Source organism: Apus apus, chromosome 6 (genome assembly GCF_020740795.1).
Source record: "Apus apus isolate bApuApu2 chromosome 6, bApuApu2.pri.cur, whole genome shotgun sequence".
Taxonomy (NCBI): Eukaryota; Metazoa; Chordata; class Aves; order Apodiformes; family Apodidae; genus Apus; species Apus apus.
Window position 1 is genome coordinate 8,167,766 of NC_067287.1, and position 23,288 is coordinate 8,191,053.

At 40.4% G+C, this 23,288-nt stretch overlaps 1 protein-coding gene across 1 annotated transcript in view; it reads left to right on the plus strand.

Moving 5' to 3' along the window:
• The first annotated feature begins 2,830 nt into the window (after positions 1-2,830).
• The window catches only part of ACTR3 (actin related protein 3), a 31,461-nt gene continuing 11,003 nt past the window's right edge, over positions 2,831-23,288 (plus strand). The window contains exons 1-2 of the mRNA XM_051623213.1: positions 2,831-2,998; positions 18,994-19,049. Coding sequence (XP_051479173.1) covers positions 2,955-2,998; positions 18,994-19,049 — 100 coding nt within the window. The 5' untranslated portion in view covers positions 2,831-2,954. The remainder of the gene's footprint in view (positions 2,999-18,993; positions 19,050-23,288) is intronic.

Genomic DNA, 23,288 nt, shown 5'->3' on the forward strand with positions numbered 1-23,288 from the left:
ATGCCATGGTACCAAATAAAGGCAATTCAAGGCTTTATTCACTCGCATTCCATTGGTAACACTGAGAACATACTAAGACATTGCCTCTACACATTCGAGTTTGATTTCCGGTACAGTCTCAAACAGTGAAAAGCTTTGCATACGTTTGGAACTGATTTCTGGCCAAATGAAGATGGAAAGATTCAGAAAATTACACCACGAAAACAAACAGTAGGCTATTCCTACTGCTCCAGTACAAGGGCTGGAAAACATTTTAATACAAGAGAGTTTTGAAACATACCAGTCAGCGCTGCAAATCTACTGGATCTAGCTGAATTTGAGCTTTATCAGCTCAATTTTGTAATTTGAGCACAAGACTTCTCTAAAAATATCCACCAAGACAATCTAGGTGCCAATGCATGACACTACAAAGGGTCTATAGAGGAAGAAGTATTGAAATGTAGATTGGTGTATTTGAATTTTGAGGACTAATATGCCAAACTTGTGTTTATGGTACAAAAACATGAGATAATATTGCTTAAAGAGAAACCTTGCACCTTAATTTTATTGGCCTGCGTCCATGGCCACCTGAAGACCTCCATCTGGCAAGACTAATAAAATGAAATGTGAGATCTCATGGCCAGAGAGTTTAGTCTTTCAACTCTTTCCCTTGCAAAACTGTGACTGACTTGGCACATTGATATAGAGAGAAATCCTGTGCTTTTTTGGTTCTCACATGTAAATTCCACTGTAATTCAGTAAAACAAAATGCACCAGCATTGCTGGTTTTCAGTGTCACTGTTAATGCAGACGCAGGAAAAACACAAACTGATGGCAATGGAGTTACTTAACAGATTTGTTTCACTTTCCATATAAACTGCAGCATTATTTTTTTTCCAGCTCAGTGTCCTACCACTTCCTTTGACTTTGCTATTCTGGCTTAGCGAGACTAATCAGGAGCATTATTTGGAAATACTAGGTAAAGATCCATCAGCTATGATACACTGAGATTGCACTGTTCAAAACTCACTGCAGCTGGGCATAATGACTCCACGGTGCTCATCCCTGTGTGCTGGCTCTCTGAGCTCTATAGCCAGGGCAAGACCTGGCAGCTCCACATATTCTGCATGCCATAGTTTTTGGCCCTTGCCTCATGCTCCTCTGAGGGGTTACTTGAGCTGCAACTGGAGCACTAAGCTGCTCTCTTGTTCCAGGATTCCATCTGCCAGATGCAGCTGTTGAACCTGCTGCATGTATACCCCTGAATACCAGGTAATAAAACCAAGAGGAAAGTGAAAAGTCCACATGGCATTTCATATACTAACTGTATTTGTTTTAGATAAACATGTACCTATGCACACGGGCATGTGCATTTAAAAAGGCTATTTGCACTTTCTCTGAAAAGCTTTCAGAGATATTAATCTTGCATATTCTAGCACAGCATAGCTCACAGGCTACACAATATCCTGCAGAAATCCCTTTCATTATCTGCAAACTGCCTCATAATATTAAATTAGTAATTTGCTTTGACATTGAAATCAAACCGTTAATAATCTCACTATCTCCTTTCCTTGCCTGTGTTCCTCAGGAAGATCTGGCAGCCCACAGAAGCCAGATGGTGGCTGAACTGTCTAGCTGCTGCTACAAAAAGGGATGTTTTTGCTTCTTCCTATCTCAACCTGAAGGGCATGTGCCTAGCCCTTCTTTTGCACTGGCACTGACTTGCATTTAACCCTGCAATGAACTTAGGGAATGAGCCTACTAAATTAGAGACAGTTTAAACTAAGTGAGGAAAACCAATCCTTGAACAAGGAAGCCAGGCCACTGCGAGGACACCTCGAGGGCTAGCGGCTCCCTAAGAAACACGGAACCACTCGCAGCGACACAGCCAGCCGCACCGGGGACTCACTCCCCAGCCTGGGCACGTTCCACAGCCCACGGCAGAGGCGAGGCGGGCAGGCTGAGATTGTGGCCAGGCTCAACCAAGAGTCCAGATCGTTGGACAAGCTCACGGTGGTGAAACAGGCCCAAGGTGAAGCCAGGATGTCAGTCTGCAGACCAGGACTAGAGCTAGTGAGGGGAATCAGGAAGGCCCACAGGGACAACACAAGATCAAGCCAGAAAGCAAGGCCAGGACAACACACCCAGACCATGGCTCAGGCACGAGCCGAGGACCTAGGGCTGATCTTAAATGGGCCTCCCGTGCCCTCGGGCAGGGAGTGTGGGGTGGAGACCCCAGGCGAGGCTGATCAGGGGCATCAAAGCCCCTGGTGCATCCCGAGCCCTGACAACTGCTCCTGCTGACGGGAGTACCAAGTTTGTCTTCAGCGTGGCTCCGGATGACACCACGAAGCTCACCCCCTCGCATCGCCAAGGGGTGGCAGCAAACAAAGGACAGAAAACACCTGAAAACCACAGCGTCAGAACTGTCAAAACATTAAAATACTTTGCAAACAAACAAACAAAAAAATAGCGTGGCTGCAGTCCTGGGCCGGACCCGGTGGGCACAGCGGCCCGTCCATCAAACTCTGAGGGGCTGTGTGAAAGGTGGGGAAAAAAAAAAAAAAGAGAGAAAGAGCGAGAGCTTGGGAAAAATGTTAACTTTGCCCACCCGGATGCCGCGGCCCCAGGATGCCCTTGCTGCCTTTGGGACCAAACCTCCTTCAAAAGGCCTGTGGCTACAACCCCCTCGGCCCCGCATCCTCCCGGGTTTTCAGCACTACAACCCTCCTCCGGGCACCCTCCCGGCCCCGCCCGGCCGGGGCGCGGCCGCAGCCCGGACGTCAGCGAGGCGGGGGCAGCCCGGGCGGGGCGGCTCCGCCATCTTGGCTGGCCGGGCCGTGCCTGCGCGGGGAGCGGGCGGGGAGCAGCGCCCGCCCTGCGGAAGTGCCGCCGTCCCGCCCCGCCCCGCCGAGCCCCGCCGGAGCGCGCCCAGGGCTGCCCGCCGTCCCCCAGCACCGCCGCGACCCAGGAGCATGGCAGGGCGGCTTCCGGCCTGCGTGGTGGACTGCGGCACGGGGTGAGCCGCGGCCGCTGACAGCTCGCTGCCGCCCGGGGCCGGGCGGGTGCCGCCGCCGCCGCAGATGGCGGTGGGGGTCGCGCTGCCGGGGCCGGGGCCAGGCAGCCGCGGGGCTGGGAGCGGGAGGGCCGGGCCGGGCTAAGGGAAGCAGCCGGTTGCCTTCCTTTCCCCTCGTCCCCTCTGCCGGGCCGCCCGGCGGGGAGGGGGGTCCCGGCGCGGCCTCTCGCCCCGGCTCCGCGCCGGTCGCTGCCCCGGCAGAGCCCTGGGGCCGGCCCGGCAGAGCCCTGGGGCCGGCCCGGCAGAGCCCTGGGGCCGCCCCGCCGGCCGGGGCTGCTCGGCCGGGCTGCGGGGGGACCCGGCGCGGCTGGCGGGGCGGCAGGGGAGGGAGCGGCCCCGGCTGGAGGGGGGGTTGGGGCTCCGTGCTGTCCGGGGGGGAAGCTGGTGTATTTACTTATTTTGATTATGTAGGCAGTGTCATTTATTCTGTGCTACTTCTCGCCGTGGAAGGGGGGGAATTAAAAAAAAGAAAAAAAAAAGGCAAAAAAAAAAAAGCCCTCCCCCTCCTGCGAGCAAGCGCAGAGGAACTTCCTTAGTTTTGTCAAAGCCTCTTCCTGCTTTCGGGCTTTTATACCTTATAAGGCAGTTTTCAGTGTCAAACCTGAACCGAATCCGTTTCAGAAACGCTTCTTTTTGTTTAGCAGTGACCAGATGATGAAGAGAATGTGGTGCCAGTGGTACACGGCAAAAAAAAAAGGGATTCGGGAGAAGGCCCTGGGGATTCAGGCTGCCTTTTCTGCCCGTGCACAGCTCCTGGAGGCTTTAGCTTGGGAAGCAAGCCCCCCGAGGTGCCTGTAGGAAGCCGACCTGGAAGGTTAGGTGGGACTGCTCGCAGGAGCACGCTCAGGAAGTGAAAACCTCTCTGTGACCTGCTCTCTGCAGTGTCATTTTAAAGTTATTTCATATCAGGCTTTTACTGGAGAGTATTGGTATATTTTCAAGGCTTTAGCACTGCTGGCATGCTGATGCTGTAACTCGTCTTTTTGTTTCACTTTCTCAGTGACTGCAGTATAGATAGATACTTTTACTCTGAAGATTTTTACTCTGTTCTTTTGACATTCAGGCACTTTGTTTTGAAGGGACATGCTCATCTTTTCCTTCAAGAGAACCTGGTGTAGGACATCAGTAAGTTGGCCTTTAGGAAGGGCAGGCATAAATGTGTTTATAACACCTATATGTTTAACTGTTGTATGAAGGAGTCATACCTGCTGTTAGAGCAAGAACTAAAACCTTGAATTTTGTGGGATGAAGGAAGGTGAGCACAGTGGGAATGCGAGTGTGCAGCTGAGTGTAATGGGAGTATACAGGAATTTAACATGATGTGTATATGCACTGCTCATCTTTCAAAACAAAAGATCTGTCATGGACTCTGCTGTGTGCTACTAGAGGCTTTCTCCCGTGCCACGTATTTCTGCATTGCAGGTAGTTACATTCAAGTCAGTAATTATGCCTTTATAAGTTTGCAAGATACAGGTTGTGACCACCAGAGTAGAGAGAGTCACTTAGAGCTTTCAGTGGTGCTAAGGAAGATAGTAGGGTATAGCTGCATAAGGAAGTACTTTCTTTATCATGCTGAAGGTACACCAAGGGACCTGAGTGTTCAGACAAATCTTCCTGGGGAAGATCTGTGTGTAAGTAGTCCATTAATCAACTTCATTGCACAGGGGATACTCTAATGTTCTTGTATATGATGTCACTAAGTCTTGCTCCTTATTTATTTATTTGCACTCTCTGTGATACTGTTTTACTGTGCACATATATATGGTTTTTTTACATTTCCCAGCCTGTTCTGCTCTCCAGGCTTTTCCTTTCTGATGCACTTTGTATTCCAAGGTTGTTCTTCCCTGAAGTTCTGCTTCAGGAAACTGTAGGCAAAGATTTTTAGTGTTGAAAATTATGTAGAGTCTTGGGGTTGTTGAAATTCATTGATTGCAGTAGTCAAAGGCATAAAGTGGTGCATTTACCAAGAAAAAAATCCTTGAGGCAAACAGGGAACTGGTGGGTAGTAGTGCTGTGGGATGTGATACTATAATCATGCTCATAGCCTTTAAAAATCTTTGTAAATCGGTGCAGCTCTCTCTAACACCATCTTGTTTTTTGTATATAAGCAAGAACATGGTATATAAGGTTCATCAGCCTTGTGCTCTGTGTGGATCAGTTCGAGGTATTACCTAGGGTGCTGTCTTGGCTACTGAAAGAAAGCAAACAAGTTAAAAGAAAGCCTCTGAAAACAGGAAAAGAGCTTTTGAAAGTAAAACTGAAGAAACGTTGAAAGGAACTGCCTTTAGAACAGGCAAGTTATTAAAAGTGCACATTTTTCCCAATAAGTAGTTTTTTTTGTAGCGGGAAGGGATGATAACTAATTTACAGTCCAAGGAGAGTTTGCCTTAACCAGCAAAAGGGCAGATGTAGAAGAGGTTTTAAGGGTGTCTTCCTACATGTCTTGTGCATGTAGCCACAGGTTCAGTTTGTTGATCTGAGTGATATTTTTTTGGTGTGCATTCATTTTCCCAGCTAAGATTGAGGGGAAGGACGTAGATGAGAAAGGCTGCAGAGTTGTGCTTTTCAGCATCAGCCGGCACAGATTAGACAAATTTTAGGAACCCCTTTCAAAGCAGAAAGAGCCAAAAAGCACAGAAGAGGTTGGGGACATTATGTGATCCCTGTTATTGAAGGTTTTAACAGTTAGTCAAACTTCTTAAGGATCATCCAAGTATGTTACACACCTGGAACTGGCAAATGGGTGAAATAATTGACATGGCAATCAGATTATGGGTGCAGCAAAAATTCTTCCAGTGTTTCATTTGTTATCTTTAAATTTGCATTCTTTCCTTAAGCAAACCTGATACCTAGAAAATAGAGTAATGTATACCTGACAAATGCAGGAAAATACTGTGAGTGGGACCTACTTCAGACTAGTGTATCTAAGGATTACATGCATTTTAAAGTAAAAGTAGAAAAAATAAAAGGTATTATTTCCTTAAAGCATATGAACAACACACCAAAGAAAGAAAATGGCTCTTGGTGATATTTTCATCTCAATAGGCTGCAGTCTTTTGCTCTGTGCCTTTTGGGTGTTTGAATAGTTCTTGCTGCCTGTTCTACAAGCAACCACAGTGCAGCCTGCAAGTCATGATTAAAAGCTCTTCCTACGCCACTTCAGCATTTAGCTTGATTAGGTTGACAAGTAGATTTTAGCTGTCTTTCTGTGTGAATGCATTTTTTCCCTTAGTATGAACTCGTATAACACTGAATTAGCTCATTTGGGATGGCAGATAATTGCAAGTCTTCAAATTAAGGGCTCCTAAGCTGAGCTGAATTAAGAGGCTGTATAACCTACTGTGGTTCCAAGGTGAGAACTTAATTTTAGCAATGGAAGAGATTTAAAAAAAATAAATTGCATTTTCTGTACCTAAACTTTCCTATAGGCTTGTGTTCGGTTTTTCTGTGGCTGTCAGGTAGATCTACTACCAATTAATACTTGAGTATTGTAGGTGACCAAGACCCCAGTGCCTTTCTTTGGTAAGGTCAGCCTGTTGCTTTGCCTTTTCTTAAATAAATTGGTTATGTGATTTTGTGGGGAAAAAAAAATAAAAATCAAAATCTGTTGTCTCACATTTTGCTTTCTTGTATCTCCTTTCATATCCCAAGCTTGGCCCCTTTTTTACTTCCCTTACACAGGTTACAAAAATGTGTGTTTTGAGTTTTTCTCTTCCTTCTTTCCTGGGCACTAGGGGAGAAAGCCCTGCTGTTCATGCTAGGAGCACGAGAATCCCTCGAAACCTCAGAGCAGTCTGCATTCCTTCTGAGCTGAGAGCCTGGAAAATTGAGGCTGTTCAGGATTTCCAGGCTTTCTTGACATGAAATCACGAACTGTTCTTTGGTGTGAGTCACATCTCAGAGTTTTTTGACTGTTGAGTTTCTATAACCAGTTTTGCTGTGAATGAAGAAAGGAGAAATGTAGGGGGATGTAACCTCAGAGAAGCAGATATCCTGGCTGGTACTTGGGTGGTGTGTGCAGTGGGGTGGGCTTTGCACTGGGGAACTTCTCTACTAACTTCTCCAGTTAATCTTCTTACGACTCCTGTGTAGCTCCATGCTCTTAAGTAGAGTGAAGTATTTAAGGGCTGAGTGTCCTCTGATGTGAAAAAGTTATGACAAGATTGTCATTCTGTTTCTCACCTGTGTATTGACCTGGTAGCATAAATGAGTGTAAGATCCATTCAAAGCCCATCATCTTCAATAGACAGCAAAGGTATTTGAGGTGAGATGTCCAGTGTTATAAAAACAAGGTAAGGGGAAGTAACAGCCTGTATTTTGCTTGCTCTTCCACTTTTTTTAGTATCTTATTCTGGACCTTGAAATGTTTTTTCTTTCCTAACATGTCAGGCATGGGTTATTTCCACACACTTTCAAATAATAACTTTGATTCAGTATAAATATTTCAGCATTGTTGTGGTTCTTGCAGTTAATATTTCAACTGAATATCTTGTCATGACCTTTCATGGGTCCCAGTCTTCATGAAAATAGTCTCTTTTGGGATTAATTTTCTCTGTTGTGTCATCCCAGAAGTAATTTTTCAGTGTGGAAAGCATGAACAAAATAATTCCTTAATGGAATATGGAAAAAATACCCTTCCAGGATTTTAAGAGTATCTTTTACTTGTCAGTAGCTGAAGTGGTTAGGGAGGGAGAGGGAAATGCTTTATCCTTAACATGGAAAAAGAAGTTGTGCTTGATGGAGATTTGTGGTTTTACATATCTAATATATATATATAATTGCAGAGAGGTTCTGAAGACCCATCATGACCTGTGGTGTCTCTTAAATGATTCTAATACATTGACTTTGTGTTTTAATACCAAATGCACAGAGTGTACAATGTAAGTAGGAGTAATAGGAATTCAGCTAGGAATAGATGTATCCGTATACACACACATGTATTTACTGGAATACCACTGTAGGAATCAGTTTATTTCTTAATGGAATGCGTGTCAGAAGCCACCCAAGATGCGTGGCACCTTCCAGTTCTTCTGTTTCTGCTTTGCTTTTCCTGTGCTCCACTTAGGCTTTATAAGTATGTATCATAGAATAGAATCATCTGGGTTGGAAAAGACCTTTAAGATCATTTATATATTAAAAAGGAGGAGGGAGAGTGGCATTTCTGAGTAGAGGACAAACCTGCTTGCACCCATGGGTTGAATCTGTAGAGTGAAGGATAAATGAGCCTTCTGTGTACAGTACCTAAGACCAGAGCACAGCTTAATTGAGAGGAGAGGTGTGAGGGAGGGTTGTGGGTGTGCATGGGTGGGACAGGGCAGGTTCCCTTCTGGTTTCTTGCTGGTTGGAACATTCTGCCCATGAAGTATGTTGATTACATGAGTGTGATGCACATTTGCTTATCTAAATTAGTTGAAAAGACAGCTTCTAGGAGTTCAGAAGTACTGTGCAAGTTCCTGAGTAGTAATCCAGCCTTTATTATAGGCATGTATAAAAAACATTGCAGTTGTTCTTTTAGTTAATGCAATGTAAAAGTTTCAACATAAGGTTTCAACATTTAGTTTCATCATTGTGGACTTTCTCTGGGAAACATAAAAAGGCTTTGACTATTTCAAACAAAGGTTTTTTTAAAAAAAATTTGGACAAACATTTTTCATTTAAAGACTTTAAAGAGAAAAAGTTCAATTTGAAGATAAAATAACTAAAATATTTTAGTTTGTCTGCAGTGAAATTAATTACTTCCTTTTCTGCACTGCTTAAGAAAAGGAATCTTTATTGCTTGAAATTTAAGTTTTGGTTTGCTTTAGTCACTGAACTAAAATATATTTCGGTGTGCCAGCCTAACAAGAATCATTCTTGGGTAGATAATTAAAATACCAATCTGATTGCAATCTCGTTAGTGTCCATAGCAGGATTACTTTACTATCAGAATGAAACATCTGTACTTTCAAAGTGCTAGTGCTGGTATTTTTTATTTTTATTTTTTTTTAAATTGGTTGGTAAGAAGGATTATATAAAAAATTGAAAAAGTCATAAGTCATCCAGTGACTTAATGTAGGGTATGACATAATCAAACCTTTTTTTTTTTTTTCTCTGATCATGAGTTTGCATTTTTAAGACTGGACAAGGAAAAACTCTAGAGAAACTTCGAATTATTTTTTCCCCGAGGTTTCCTTTTTATTATTCTCTTGTGGTCATTGCAAGTATTTGCAGCTGTGCACAGGATGTGTTTTGGCATGGTCAGTCTGTAGAGAACAAGAGGCAGACAGGAGGAGTTTGTTGATACTTTATTTTGATTGTACCCTGCTATCGGGATGAATCCAAATTTTAATTCTTCAGTTGATGCAGTATCTCTTATCTATTATTTCAGTATTAGCATTTTATTTGTCATTACTTGCCTTGGATTTATATGCTGTTTATCATCTGCAAGAGCTTTTACAGTGTGACTACTTGCATATTTGCAGTCGGACTTCAGAATCTCTGTGAGCTCATTAACTGAGATCTGCTTTTTATATTAACCAAAATTCAGTGTATGTATTTGTCCATGGCTTTTTTCGACAAGACAACTGTTTCTAATTGGAAGCTGTCTCTTATTAGAAGCATGGTGTAACATGATAAATATGTAAACTGGTGTTTTAATACAAGCCAGTTCTTGATGGAAAACACTTGGTTACCTACTGAAATGCTGAAGTGGTAACCAGTGTGTTGGTCAGATTGGAAGTGTCTCCTGCAGTGCTTCCTGTGTGCTCCTTCCTTCCAGTCCATGCTCTCTGTTTGTTCTCATCTTGCCCTCTGCTCAGATTGATATTGATTAGAGGGATAGTGCAGTAGCTGTTGGTTCAAAGCTGGAGCTCTCAAGTGCTGAAATTGTGCAAATAGCAAGCAGAAATGCTCAACTGTTTCTTAATGTGGAATAACTTTTCAGTTTTAGCTGCTGGATTTCGTTTGTTTGAAAAAACTTGCAAGTGAAGTCAGGTTTGTATCTGCTATGGCTCTTTCTGCATCATATGACTCAGATTTTGCCTTTTTCATTTCTTCAAGTGGAAGATCTTGTTTACTTGGCAATAAAGTGTTTGATTAAATTGATCCCTCCTTGACTGATATATACAGTGTTGATAAGTGTATATATAGTTAATCTATTTGCTCGGGTTGCTTCCCCCCCCCAAGTAATTATGCTATTAAGTAATTAGTCATGCAGACTTCCAAGCTTTGGGGACAGTCTGTCATCGATATTTGGAAATATCACATGGAGTAGTCAGGCTGTGGAAGATGCTCAAAAAACTTGCATAAAACTTTAAATATTAAAAAACCCCAGCAGTATAGGTTAGTATTGTGTGGGTGTGGTGTAACACAGAGGCACTGTTAAGATACTTGTTAAAATGAATTAGTCTGGAAGTCTCAAAGGAAACGCTAAGTAAAAAGAGGGCATTCTGCTTTTGCCAACACAAACTATTTTCATTATACAAAGATAATATTGAAAGCTGTTTGCTCTTCTTACTTTGAGGATAATGTAGTCAAAGGAAAGTGAACTTTATTTTCTGAGTTAAGGTAGATGTCAGCATTAAATATTTGAAATGGATTTTACAAATGCAAATAAAATTGACTAGGATTACAAGTTGAGATGGGAGTATCATCAGAATGCTTGAACTTGGATTTTGTTAGTTGTAAACACTTAAATATGGGCTAGTTTTCAAATAAACTTTTCGCAACTCAGTCACAGGCTAGAGTCTTTGGTAATAAATGCATTGCATCCTCCTATTCACTTGTAGGAGAAGAGAGCTCTTCCAGAGTCAAGTTATCAGTGTTGCTGTTTATTTTCTTTAAGTTTTGATGCAAGTAAACATGGAGCAAATTTGAAAGTAGATTCTCTTCTGCTCTGCAAATGTTAGTGAAACTAGAAGTTGCACAGTGTTGTAGCTTCCTCTGTTCTCCACACTGGTGTAAAAACTGTCACCTGAAGACACTTACTACAATGCATGTGAACTATTTCTGGATGCTGTATAGCACAGGCTGCTGTTGCCTCCATGTTCCTCTTAGTCACACACACAAGAGTTTCTGGTCTGGCTGTTGATGGCCATGAGTTGTGCTTTTTTGGTAACCATTTTAGCTAGATTTTACTAGCAAGCATTATAGTCTTGTCTGTGCTTTGTGTTTTAGCTGTAGCTGCTGATAAAAAGCACTGGATAAGCAGTTGAGACAAAAATATAGATACTTTTAAAGGTAAGTTAACCTTTCTTAGAAGGTTTTTGCCCCCCCTGTTTGGGAAATACATATTTGTTCAAAGCATTTATCTTTCAAGCTGCTTTTGAGCTTGCTTCTTAAATTGCACACCACTTCAATCTGCTTATGGTTTGTTTTACAGTTACAGAAGTATTTGTTGTCAAGGTGAAAGTTCTTGTTTGAGTGGACTGATATTTTTTTTGGAAAATATTGTAAGAAAATAGTTTCAGGTCCACAGTAATGCAGTTAATTCCAAGGCCAAGGTTGCAGACTGCCAGATTTGTAGCATCTCTTGTGTCTAGGGATCCCATATGTCTTTGGAATATCCTCTTTTGCCATCCCTTGATGTGTCTTTTCTACAGCTTAACGAGATTTTTCATCTGAGAGCACTTCTGATTTTGTGTGCTTTTTCCATTTACAGAGCTAATTATCTGGCTTTTACTATTGACTGCTTAAAACATTTTTGATCAAGTGTTTTAAAGCTTGACAAAGAGTTGCTATTTAGAAATGCTAACTGGTGGTATACAAAAGGTTATGTATTTTGGCTAAAAACACAAAAATATGAAAGGCATGACTCATTTCAAAGTCTTTTTCAGTCTTGTGTTTTATCAAGGACATTTGAAAAGAGATAGTAAACGAATTTATTAATACAAGTCCCATTTTCTTAATATAATCGGTTCCTTCAGGGATTTCTGATCTGCTGCTGCTTAACCAGTTTGCGCCTGATGGTAAAGTTGGGACCTTTTTTAAAGGGACAGGATGGCTTTCCTCTTTCGCCATCACGTTCTCATTTCTCTTTATGTGGATTTGAAAAGTAAATACTCCCTAGGCTTTTTAGTCTCATCTGGTGTACAAGAAAGATGATAGAAGAAAAGCAACAAATAAAAACATGAAAGTTTGTTCAGGGTTTTCAGGTATGTGGAACTCTTATGTATGAATACTAAGGGCTCATCCATGTTTCAGCAGTTTTCCACTTCTTTTTAAAGCAGTTTTGTTATTGAAAGACATGAGAGATTAAAGGCACCATACCTGTCTTATAAATTTCATCTATGTAGAATTTATCCAGGTGAAACAGGAAAGGCCATTGAGCCCTTTTTGATGAAGTCTTTGAACCAACCATCTGTAAGGAGCTGGGCACTGAAGAGCAGAATCCCTTTCTATTCTGTACATATCTATATCTTTCTCTGAATCTCCCTACTTTGGCAGCTCTTCTGTCTTCTGCAACCTGCTCACTTAATTATAATTTTCCTAGAGTTAAGGTAATTTAACCAGCAATGACTTCTGCTGTTGTATGCACACCTGCAAGAAAAAGTTTACATGCTTCAGCAAACTTAAGTCACATCTGCACTGTCTTGCATGCCTTCACACAGTGGCCTACTGTGAAACTATGAAACTGTGAAATCTTAAAATAACCTTTCTTGGGTTTGTGAGCTGTTTATAATAATGTAATTTCAAGACCTAAGTAATGCCTGAAATGTTGTAAATTGAAATATTAAAGTACTGTGGTGCAATAATTTTAACTGTTTCTTTGTAAAATCAATTATGCAGCAAAGCGTCAAGCTACGATGGAGGACACCTGCATAAACAAAGATTGGTTTAGTACGCACATACTAATATCATAACAGTCCTTGCTGGTGTTCTAATACATATGGAGAATTTACTTGAGAGAAGTGAGGTTATGAAATTGGATTTAAATGGTGAAGTGGCTTGCAGACCATACTAATGAAGACAATTTCTGTGCAAAGGCAACAGACTTGATAATATTCTTTGTTGTTCTTTGTTTTACATAATTGAGGCCACTGTTTGGAGTTTCTTTGCTCTTGGTTGATTGAAAGAAATGGCCCCATACGGGCTTTTTCTCAGCTATGTTCTTTGGATGAGACCTGTGAAGGAGGTTTAGTGCTGTGGGGTGAAATGCAGGCCTGTCAGTTTGGCCGCTCAGCATGAAATTTGGAGAAGCTAGTGGGAATTATCTACATAGGAAAACAAAAATGCCAGAGTGCGTTTCAGACTTCTTGACCTTGGGCATCTGAGTTCAAACTGTAGGAAAAGAGTTTAGTCAAATAATGATTACCAGACTTTAAAACTCCTGAACTCCAGTATCTCTGTGTTCAGAAATTAGCAAGAATTGCTTCTTTGAAACTGCTTATCTGTTTTTGTTTCTTTTAAATACCCAGTATGCTTTTGTGTGCAGCTGTTAGTACAATGATGATTTTGACTCTGGTTGGCACAGTATCACTTGCAAAATTCAGAATTTCTTCCAGAAAGCAGTGGGTGGCATGTCTCTAAGGTGTCCGTATGCATGCCTGTGTGGCCATGGAATAAAATCATTGGGCAGCCTTTGGAATAGGGATCAAAATTCTAATCATAGGCATCACTTCTGACAGCTGAGCATTGGCACTTGTTTCTTGGAGTCTTCCACACTCTTTCAGGAAAGAAATGCAAAGCACTCTTGCCTCTGGAGAGTCTATAAGGAAATGGCAAGAGGCTTTTGTTGGAAATGGGAGATGTGACTCTGAACCTGTTTGGATGGAAGAGGATGTGGAGTACAAATCTGCCACCTGAGCAAGTGTTTCATGTACTTAGCTCTTGCAAAAAGGCAGTATCTGCTTGCTTCTAAGAATAAATGCAGTTTAACTTTCTGTAAAGCCTAATCCCATCACTGAATGTTAGACCTGGGACATGGCTCCTTGGACAGGTTCTACATAGGACTTTGCAGGGATGTGTTTAGTGTGAGAAACCTTGTTGGGCTTGGTGCACAGGCTGTGCAAGCCTGCTTCCTGTGTACATAACAGCAGAATTGTAGGGCTTAGGCACACAAGCTAATGCATATACCGTACAAGTTGGTATACTCAGGAAACCTATTCCATCTGCAAGGTAAGATGCAAGGCAATGAATGCGTTGCATTTGGAGTGACAGCTTGCACAGAAGGATTGCTGTAGCTCAGATGGTGGATGGTAATTCAGAACCATAATGAAGACAGGGCAGTTGGTTGAATTAAACCAGCAACAACAACAAAAAACAAACCTGAAAAAAATATCCTCATAAATATATATATTTATATGTATATATTTGTTTTTCTAACTTTAAGCACCTTGAAGGTGAAAAAGAAAGAGACCATTTTTATTTCAGCTTAGTCCTGAGTTTCCTTCCAGAGCTTCAGTTTTGTTATTCCCACCCCACAGGAAAGTGTTGGTGGTTTTTTCTGTTTTGTTTTGTGTTGCATTGCATCTTTCCAGTGGGGCCAGCATTAGAGATACATCTCATTCCTGTTCGAGTGTGTATTTAAAAAAACAAGTGTCCTATGCATGAAAATGCTTTTAGTCCAGGTCATTAGGAGTAGCTGAGGGGTAGGCTATAGCCTGGATTTGCTCTACAGAAGTTGAAGATCAGGTGACATTTGTTTTCTAGTGCTCTTCTCTGCTTTTTGCTTGGCTAACTTTTTGTCTTTGCATGGAGCTGTCAGCAAAATGACAAGGATACCATTTGTGTTGGGCCACCCCATTTCCCAATTCTGTTGTACTATTCAGATCAGCTATATAAATGAATTGCCCATGAAGCAGTAGTCCCCATATTCCTCATCCTTTTGTTAAAATTGCAGTTGTGCTAGATCTAGGGTGTATAATTGAGATAATATATGCAAAATGACAGATGTGGACAGGAAAAAAGTGGAGAAGAGGCACATAGTCATGGTTTGTGGTTTGCGGATGAAGGTTCTGTTAATGACATTCTCCTAAGACGTTCTTACCCTGAGTGCAGTTTCCTTTTGGCTTTAACATTGTCTGCATGACTAATATGTAAGTAACCTTCAAGTCACATGGCTTCCATGTCATAGCCTCAGAAACCTCTCTTCTAGGTCAGAGAGCACATAAAACAAATCCCATTACTGCAGCTGAGAACATTGTGGAGAGTCTGTGGCTGTCCTTCCAGAGATCTCTCAGGCAGATCAGTATTGAGCTGCTTCACAGTTTCAGGGTGTGAGATCGAGGTGGATGTGACTGTAGAGGTATTTCTCCACTGATAGTTAAGATGTCGATTAGAAGAGTTAACTTACAAGGAATTTTCATTAGTTGCTAGCCCAACTCCATATGTGGTGTGAATGTCCTCTACAACAATAGCATAGTTTCACCTGCATAGGTCAGAAGATGGTGTCTGAGATCCCATTGTCTTTTGGAAAAGATGTTGCAGGGGAGTATCAGCACCATATAGACCCACACACACATGTTGTGACTTTGCAGACTGCTTTTGGGTAATTGGAAGCTTATCTTCTAATGTAAACCTGAAGGTCATGATTATCTGACAAAATTTTTACTTTTTTTTTTTCTCCTTTTCTACTTAAGAGAGCTAATAATAAGCCAACAAAAGCACTTCAGGTAGCTGAACATTGAGAAATGAAGGAAAACATCTGAATGATCAAGGTTGAATACAGGTTTTCACCTTTGGAAAAATTATTTTTTGTTAAAGATTTTAATAGAGATCTGCTTATACTTTTATACTTAGCTGAACAGTGACTTGTTCTCTCACTGCTTCAAATTCAGTGTAGGAAATCTGAGTTCATGTCTCCTTAAATGACATTTGCCTGCCTGTCTCCATGGAAGTCCCTGCTGCCATTCTTCAGTGCTCTGTAGCAGGCAAGACAAGCTGGGATTTAATCGAAAACTGTGATCTAGTATTGGAACTGCCTTATGATATCTTGAATATCAGGATTTTTTTCTGCAGTGGCAGTGCCTGCTGTTCCGAAGAAGACAGGGTGTGCCGCATTCCCCTGTGAATCATTCATTAGTCAGACACTTTGCCCTGTGTGAACTGCTTATGGAAACTATATCTGCGGAATCCAGCTTGCCCATGGTATCCTTTTTTTCATGTTATTTAAATATTTTCTTCCAAGTCACATTAGTAGAATACATCTGATCACTCTGAATAAAGCCTCATTTTCAAAACTTTTTTTTTTTTTAAAAAAAAGCACTGTTACTAGATTGTGCATTTGGAGAACTTCAATTGTATCAACTTTTATTCATTTTTTAACTTACCGTTTTTTGTCTCATCACATTTTTAAACTCCATTTTAACTCAAGAGTATCTGTATATAAGTTTAGTTTTGAAAATCAAGCTTCCTGCTTATTATGTGTGTTGCTGTGGTCCCTGGCAGCCCCAGCAGAGCCCCTCAGTACCAGTCACAGGGTGGATATGGCTGTGGCCCAGTGAGCGCAGAGCTGGGGGATGGGCTGAGGTGCAGGGGGTGGCAATGGGGCCCATCCTGACCAGTGGTGGCATTCCTGATGTGGAAGGGAGTCCAAGGCAAGGAAGTCTTGGTACACTAATACGAAGCTTTGCATTGGAGGCTACATTGGAGACTTGATGCTGGAATAGCCTGGTGATCCAGGCTGTCCCAGGAGGTGGTTAAGCCACCATCCCTGGAGACGTCTGAAAAGACAGATGTGGTGCCAGGGGACAGGGTTTAATGGTGGATGTGGCAGAGTTAGGGTAGTGGTTGGACTTGATGATGTTGAAGGTCTTTTCCAACCAGAGTGATACTGTGAATACTTCCATATTCAGACAGGAGCCATGTGGGTTTTTCCCTTTTTTTTTTTTTTTTTCCCTTTTCTTTTGAAAGCCTGAAAATGGGACTTTTTTTTTTTTTTTTCATGAGTCAGGAGACTTCTTGCTGAGTAGGCCGTAGTATTTTTAGATATGCTGATTTTATGTCTGAATGTGGCCTTTTTATCTAAAATGCATTTCATTTGACTGTTTTTCTTTCAGTCTGTTGGCTGTGTCTGTGTGTGCTGGGCAGTCTTCACACTTTGAGCAGCTGAGTAGCCTGTTACCTGCAACCGCTTAGCTTTTGTCTTCTTTCAAATACTGAGTTTAATAATAAAAATTACTTCTTTGCTTGTTGAGGCATTTCTGATCTAGTTGTAGGTTTCTGTAGCCTTTGGGCTTCAAAGTTCCTGGGTAGATGTAGCTTTAAAAGCTGCATGCTGCAGTTCTTGATTTGCAGGGGAAGGTAGAGGAAGTGAGTCAATGGTTGCTGGTTTTCTTGTTTCCTTGTGGAACTAAAAACTGCTTAAAACAATATAAATATAGTGAACAGTTTTATTTTGCATGACAGGTTATGGATGTGTCAGATTGTTAAGTTATTGAAATTTCTTTTAGGAACTAGATATCTAAGATGATAATTCAAAAAAATTGTGTAACTCAAGTCTGCAAAATCTGAGTTGTGTCCTGAGTTCAGGCACATACAGTGTATAATGCTGATCTCTTCATGCAGTGTGAATTTCTTTCTGGCATTTAGCTTCTTTTTTCTATTATTTATCTTATTTTGCCTGTGAAGTTTTTTTTTTTCAGTGTACATTTCAGTTAATCAATATGAAGTCAAGATTTTTTTTGCATGGTTACTCCCAACTGTTACAGTATGTTACATACCGAGTCAGGTCTACAGCTTTGAAAATGCTTCTCTTGCAAAGCATTTTTGTCCTGTGCTACCTGCTTTGTTATTTAGAGAGAAATACGCCCTGCTTTTGATGAAGATACATTTCTCCTGGCCCAGCACTAATGAGTGCAAGTAATGTCAGCGGCAGAAATTGTGTGGGCATTAGTGAACATGTGAGCAGGTTGTGCATCAGTAGCATCATGCCAAAACCTACTGCAGCAGCACTCCTCTTCTAGCCTGTAAAAGCCAACCTCTTACACTGTTTGTTGCCAGGCATTTTCCTGTCTTAGTGACATACATTTGTGGGTTGTTAAAATTAGTACTGCCTTACGCTGCTTAAGATCTTCCAGGTTTGTATCAGAGCTGAAAATTGTAGAGGTGCTACTGGAGTGTTTAATGCTTTTGCTGATGGTGCTAATTTAGTTAGTACAGCTGTCTGATATATAAAGAAAATGAGAACTTTGTCGTGTTTGTGAAAAACTTGTGTGTAGGCTGTAACTCTTGTGTAGTAACAGCAGTTCTAGCAGCTGGATAGTTTTGGTACTGTGAGTTCTGTAGTTATATTCCATGAATACATTGGTAATTTCTTCAGTTTCCTTTCATTGTGACAGTGAAAGTAATGTATATCTCCATAGCACATTCTGGAAATCAGGTGTGTGAAGGTGTGTGGTTATTTTCCTCTTGCTTTCCTTGGTCTTACTAAACACATTTACAAGACTGTTGACAATTGGTTAGATGGAATTTCTTTTGCTACCACTGTTACTTTCAGCTGTCAGTACGTGCCACCTACTATAACAGATCTTGGGAAACACTTATGGAGTAGTGAGGGCCAGCCCAGCTTCCAGGCCGTGGGAAATGGAAGTTTTTCCCCATATAGTTAACACTTACAAAAGCACTTCTACCACTAACACTTGTTATGTGAAAATATTTCTATAGAATTGGTAGCTGCTGAGCAGGGGAGAACCACTCTGATTCTAAATTATACTTCCAAGCATTGATAAATTGAGTTATATACTGTGTATTCTCTAGTAAAATGTTACTAGAGTAGAAGTTAGCAATGATGGTGAGCTTGATTTGTGTAGGGAGCATTGTTTTACGTTTTAAAAAAGAGAAGTTCTTTGGTTGTGTTTTTTGTTGTTCTTGTTTTGTTTTGGGTTGCTTTTTTGTTTTCCTAAGTAAGGTCAGTGAATCTTTTTTTAAAGGGGAAGAGGGATATCTTAATTAAAAAAGGAGTTATCTTTTGGTGCTTGTAGTATTAAATATTATAACCTAATCTTTTTTTGCCTCAATAGGTATACAAAGCTTGGATATGCTGGTAATACTGAGCCCCAGTTCATTATTCCTTCATGTAAGTATTTATTACTTATGAATGCTGAAGTTACACTTTGAGTTCCTGTAACATGCTATATAAAAAAAGTTTAAAAAGGGCAACTTGAAAATACCTCTGAGTGATGACACAGAGTGATAACATGACTGTGTTCTGTTATGCTGTGGATGCTCACTTTGGAAAGATATATTCATTAAAATGGTACACTAATGTTTAAAGTTAATATATTGGAAATTTAAACCATATTGGAATACAGTAGTGTGGCTTTATTTACTTTTTAGAAGGTTTTTCCCTTATTAATGAGTTCTCAGGTTAAAATTTAGTGGATTTTAATTAGAAAAAAATAAAAATTGGATGTCACAGTGTTTTTGGGGTTTAAAATGTTATACTTGGTATTTTTCAGTATCACAGCTATATTAATTTGCTGTGTTTTGTAAATAGAACTTGAAAACACTTACTTTTTTTTTATATGTGAAATTGCTTATTCAGTCACTGTCTCCTGAACTGTTTCTCCCACTTGAAGTGATAAGGCTCTACTCCAGAGAGTGGAACTCAATCAGCTTCCTTTAGAAATGCTTCACCTTTTGACCTTTACACCACTTGGCATTTGTCCTTGCTCATCTGTGCCAAAGTAATCATGTATTACATCCTGGTAAAAAAGGAATAATTACTACACCCAGTTTTCCTTCTAAATGCAACAGGAAAAGAGCTAGACTTAATAATACTTAAGCATAGTCACTCTAAAATATAACTTCATAGTTCAGGCTCTACCTATATTAATTTTTTCTAGAAAACATTCCTCAAAAAGCAATTTTCATGGAAAGCTAAGGTTAATTCCCTTAATGCATTCTCCTGTTTTCATACACGTGACAGAATCCTGTCATTCTCTTCTATATGTAGTTCTTTAGTTGTTTGGTTTTCCAAGTGAAATTTATTTGGTTTATTTCAGTGGCATATAAAATATACTCTAAAATTTTGTTGTTAACACAAGAAGTAGTTTTAACATTAGATTTAAAAAAAAGTTGATGAAGCATTGGAAAAAACTTGAAATAGCTCTTTAAACTTCATGGCAGTTTTTAAATTAAAAATTGGCAAATGATTATTTAATTTCAGATAAACAGAGTTTATATCCTTTTTTTGCATCTTCAAATTTGGTTTAATCAATTTTAAAATCACTTTCTTGTTCCAAAGAAGGAGAAGAGGTATTGTGACACTTTAAACAAATTCTGGGAATGAAATGATCTGTTGGATCACTAAGCAGAGAAATTTATACAACAGGGGTGCTATTGAAGGAGAAAAGGATGGGAAGAAATGAGACTTTTTTTTTGACAGCTTTTTGATATAGTGTGGTGTGTTTTTTTAAAAAAGCACTTTAGTCACAGCTGAAATGGTCCTTGACTGCAATTCTCTTAATGGAAAAGGCATTTTCCTCATTTGTAATGTAATCCAAGTTAGATAATTACATGAACTGCACGACTGGATTAATTCTCTGCCTCAAATGAGTAAAATAGCCCAGTTGTAGTCCACATTAGAGAAATGAAAATAGAACATAGCAGTACCTCATTTCAAAGTAAAATGTTACAAAAACCTGTGGATCTTTTCAAAGCACTTTAATGTCTTTAATTTCCTTAATACTATCCACAGAGGAAAAATGGTGTGGTTTCTCCTTTGACTTCCAGCAGTGGTGGTTGCATGTTAACAATTTGGTTCTCTCAAAAATGTTTGCTGTTAAGCAGGTTCAAGCAGCATTCCTTCTGTCTTGTTCACTTGCTCCTTGTCTTGCTCCTGCTCTTAACAAATTTTTTATCTCCCACTACTCTTACATTGTGTTTCTGAATATGCTTCTGTAGAGATGACAAATGCCTGCTTGAAAAGTGAAGTAAATGAGAATATATTGAGCCAAATTTTGAAGAGACTTGGTTGCACTGCCTTTCTTTCCTGATTGCTTTTAGATCTTAGCAGATAATGAATTCTACTTGATTTTTATTCACTTAATCCTTTTTTCCTGCTGTACGTTAAAGTAAGAATTCAGTTATTTTTGTTACCCAGTAGTTCCCTTGATTTGTTATCTATTTCAGTTTATGATAGTTTATATGTCTTTTCTTTACCTTTAAAAAACCAAATGGCTTGAGTAGTGGCTGAGCACAAAATTTGATTTGATACAAGTACGTCCCCTTTTTTTCTGAAAGCTCTTGGCTCTTGTGCCAAGCAAACCAAAGGCAAACGCTCTGCGATACCACTGGAGTGCTGCCCATCCTCGGGCACGGCAGTAGCTTAGCTCTGGTTTCAGCAAGATTGATTTTCTTGTTTATATTTTCAGGATATAATTCTTGATTCAGGTTGTTTCTTTCTCGTATCTGACTTTCAAAACGAGGACTGAACAGGCTGGCCTCAACATCAGCAAAATATTGAGAGTTCCCATCTTCTTTTAGGCTTATACCAGGGTGGAACCACTTTGACTTGAAAGTTTCTATAATCCTGGGGCAAGTGATGATGTTTTACTTGAAACTTCTTGAAGATAACACACATCTGTACAGAAAATTTTCTGAAAGTATGTGAGCTCTATAACGATGACCTGAAAAATATTTGGCAAGATTCTTCGTTTCACTTGCAGCAACCTCTGGCCTTGCAACATCTCCTTTCTACAGTTTTAGGTTCTACTTCCTATCTACCCCCCATGCTTTCAGCTTCCTCCAGCCTTCTGCTTCCTCTCTCCTCTCCTGTAAGCTGCTGCAGCAGTTACAGTATGATTCAGTTTTCTTCCTGAAGAGCTCAAAATAATGTCTTTTGTTTTATCCTGTTAAGTCTTTCACAACATTTAACTGTGGCTGGGCAGCTCTGCTTTTTTTGCCCTTCATGGGAAGAGAAGGGAGAAGGATGGGGAGCATCAGTGAGATGCTAGCTTTACCCTAGCATGCTGTTGATTTCCAGACCCTGTAGCTCTGCTGCCCTGTGTCTGGTGGCCTTGTGCTATTTTCATATGTTTTTTAGTTGTAGTTGTGAGCAAACAGAACGTCTTCTGAAGGTGAGAATTAGGGAGGCTGAGGAGAAACCTTATCACTCTCTACAACTGCCTGAAGGGAGGTTGGAATAAGGGGGTGGTCAGTCTCTTCTCCCAAGTAACAAGTGATAGGACAAGAGGAAATGTCCTCAAGTTGTTATAGGGGAGGTTTAGATTTGATGTTAGGAAAAAGTCATTAATGGAAAGGTTTGTCAGGCACTGGAACAGGCTGCCCAGGGAAGTGGTGAAGTCACCATCCCTGGAGGTATTTAAAAGATGTGTAGAAGTGGTGCTGAGGGACATGGTTTAGTGGTGGGATGTGGCAGTGTTAGGTTTACTGTTAGACTCGATGATCTTAAAGGTCTTTTCTGACCTAAATGATTCTATGAATTAGCAAAATAGTTCTGCCTTTGAAAGACCTGTTGGATCACAAATTTGAATATTTGAGGCTGATATTAATGCTTATATATATATGGATTCCCTGATTTATGTGAAGGGTTGTGTTTAAAGGCAATTATTAAGATGTGGAAAAAATACAGCAGGTATTGCTGGCACTGCAACCCTGGTAGCCATGGGGCTGGTGCAAAAGATGAGAGAAGGCAACATCTGTGATCCTATGATATTTAATCAGGGATCCATCTTTCCAGGATCCTGTGTTTAGCCTTAGCCAGTATTTTTTTGCTAAAAAACTTTTTAAAAATTATTTATTTATGATGAGTAGTAATCTTGGAAAGAATAAATTGCCAGGATACAAACTCTTAGCTTCTGCCAGTTAGCTCCATCTTAACAGTGAGATAGGAGTAGGAAGGATATAAAGGAAGAAATTGAATATAGACTTTGTGAAAATCTGTTTTAAAGCATCTAAAGCTGCATCCTGTGGCCATACAAATTTCTGTCCTTTTAAAAGGGCTCTTTTTATTTTTGTCTACTTTTTTTTCTGTATGTCTTTTTCTCTTACTTCTTCATTCCTCCTTTTGTACGTGTTTCTCGCTTACTTGGTTGCTGTTCAAATCCTTTTGTGTGTTCTATCTCGTTTTCATAATATTTCCAGAAATGAAACTGATGCTAGTGAAGTAAGTCATCCATTTATCTAGGAGGAACATGTTTTATTTCTTGCTCTTTATACAACTTCTACAACTGCATTCCTTTACTAGTATTATCGTTATTATCAGTAGAGGCGTGTGCAGAAAAGTAGCATGTGTGTTGAATAAAATCAGGGATATACCCTTAGTGATTCTTTTTATATTTTCTCTCTGATT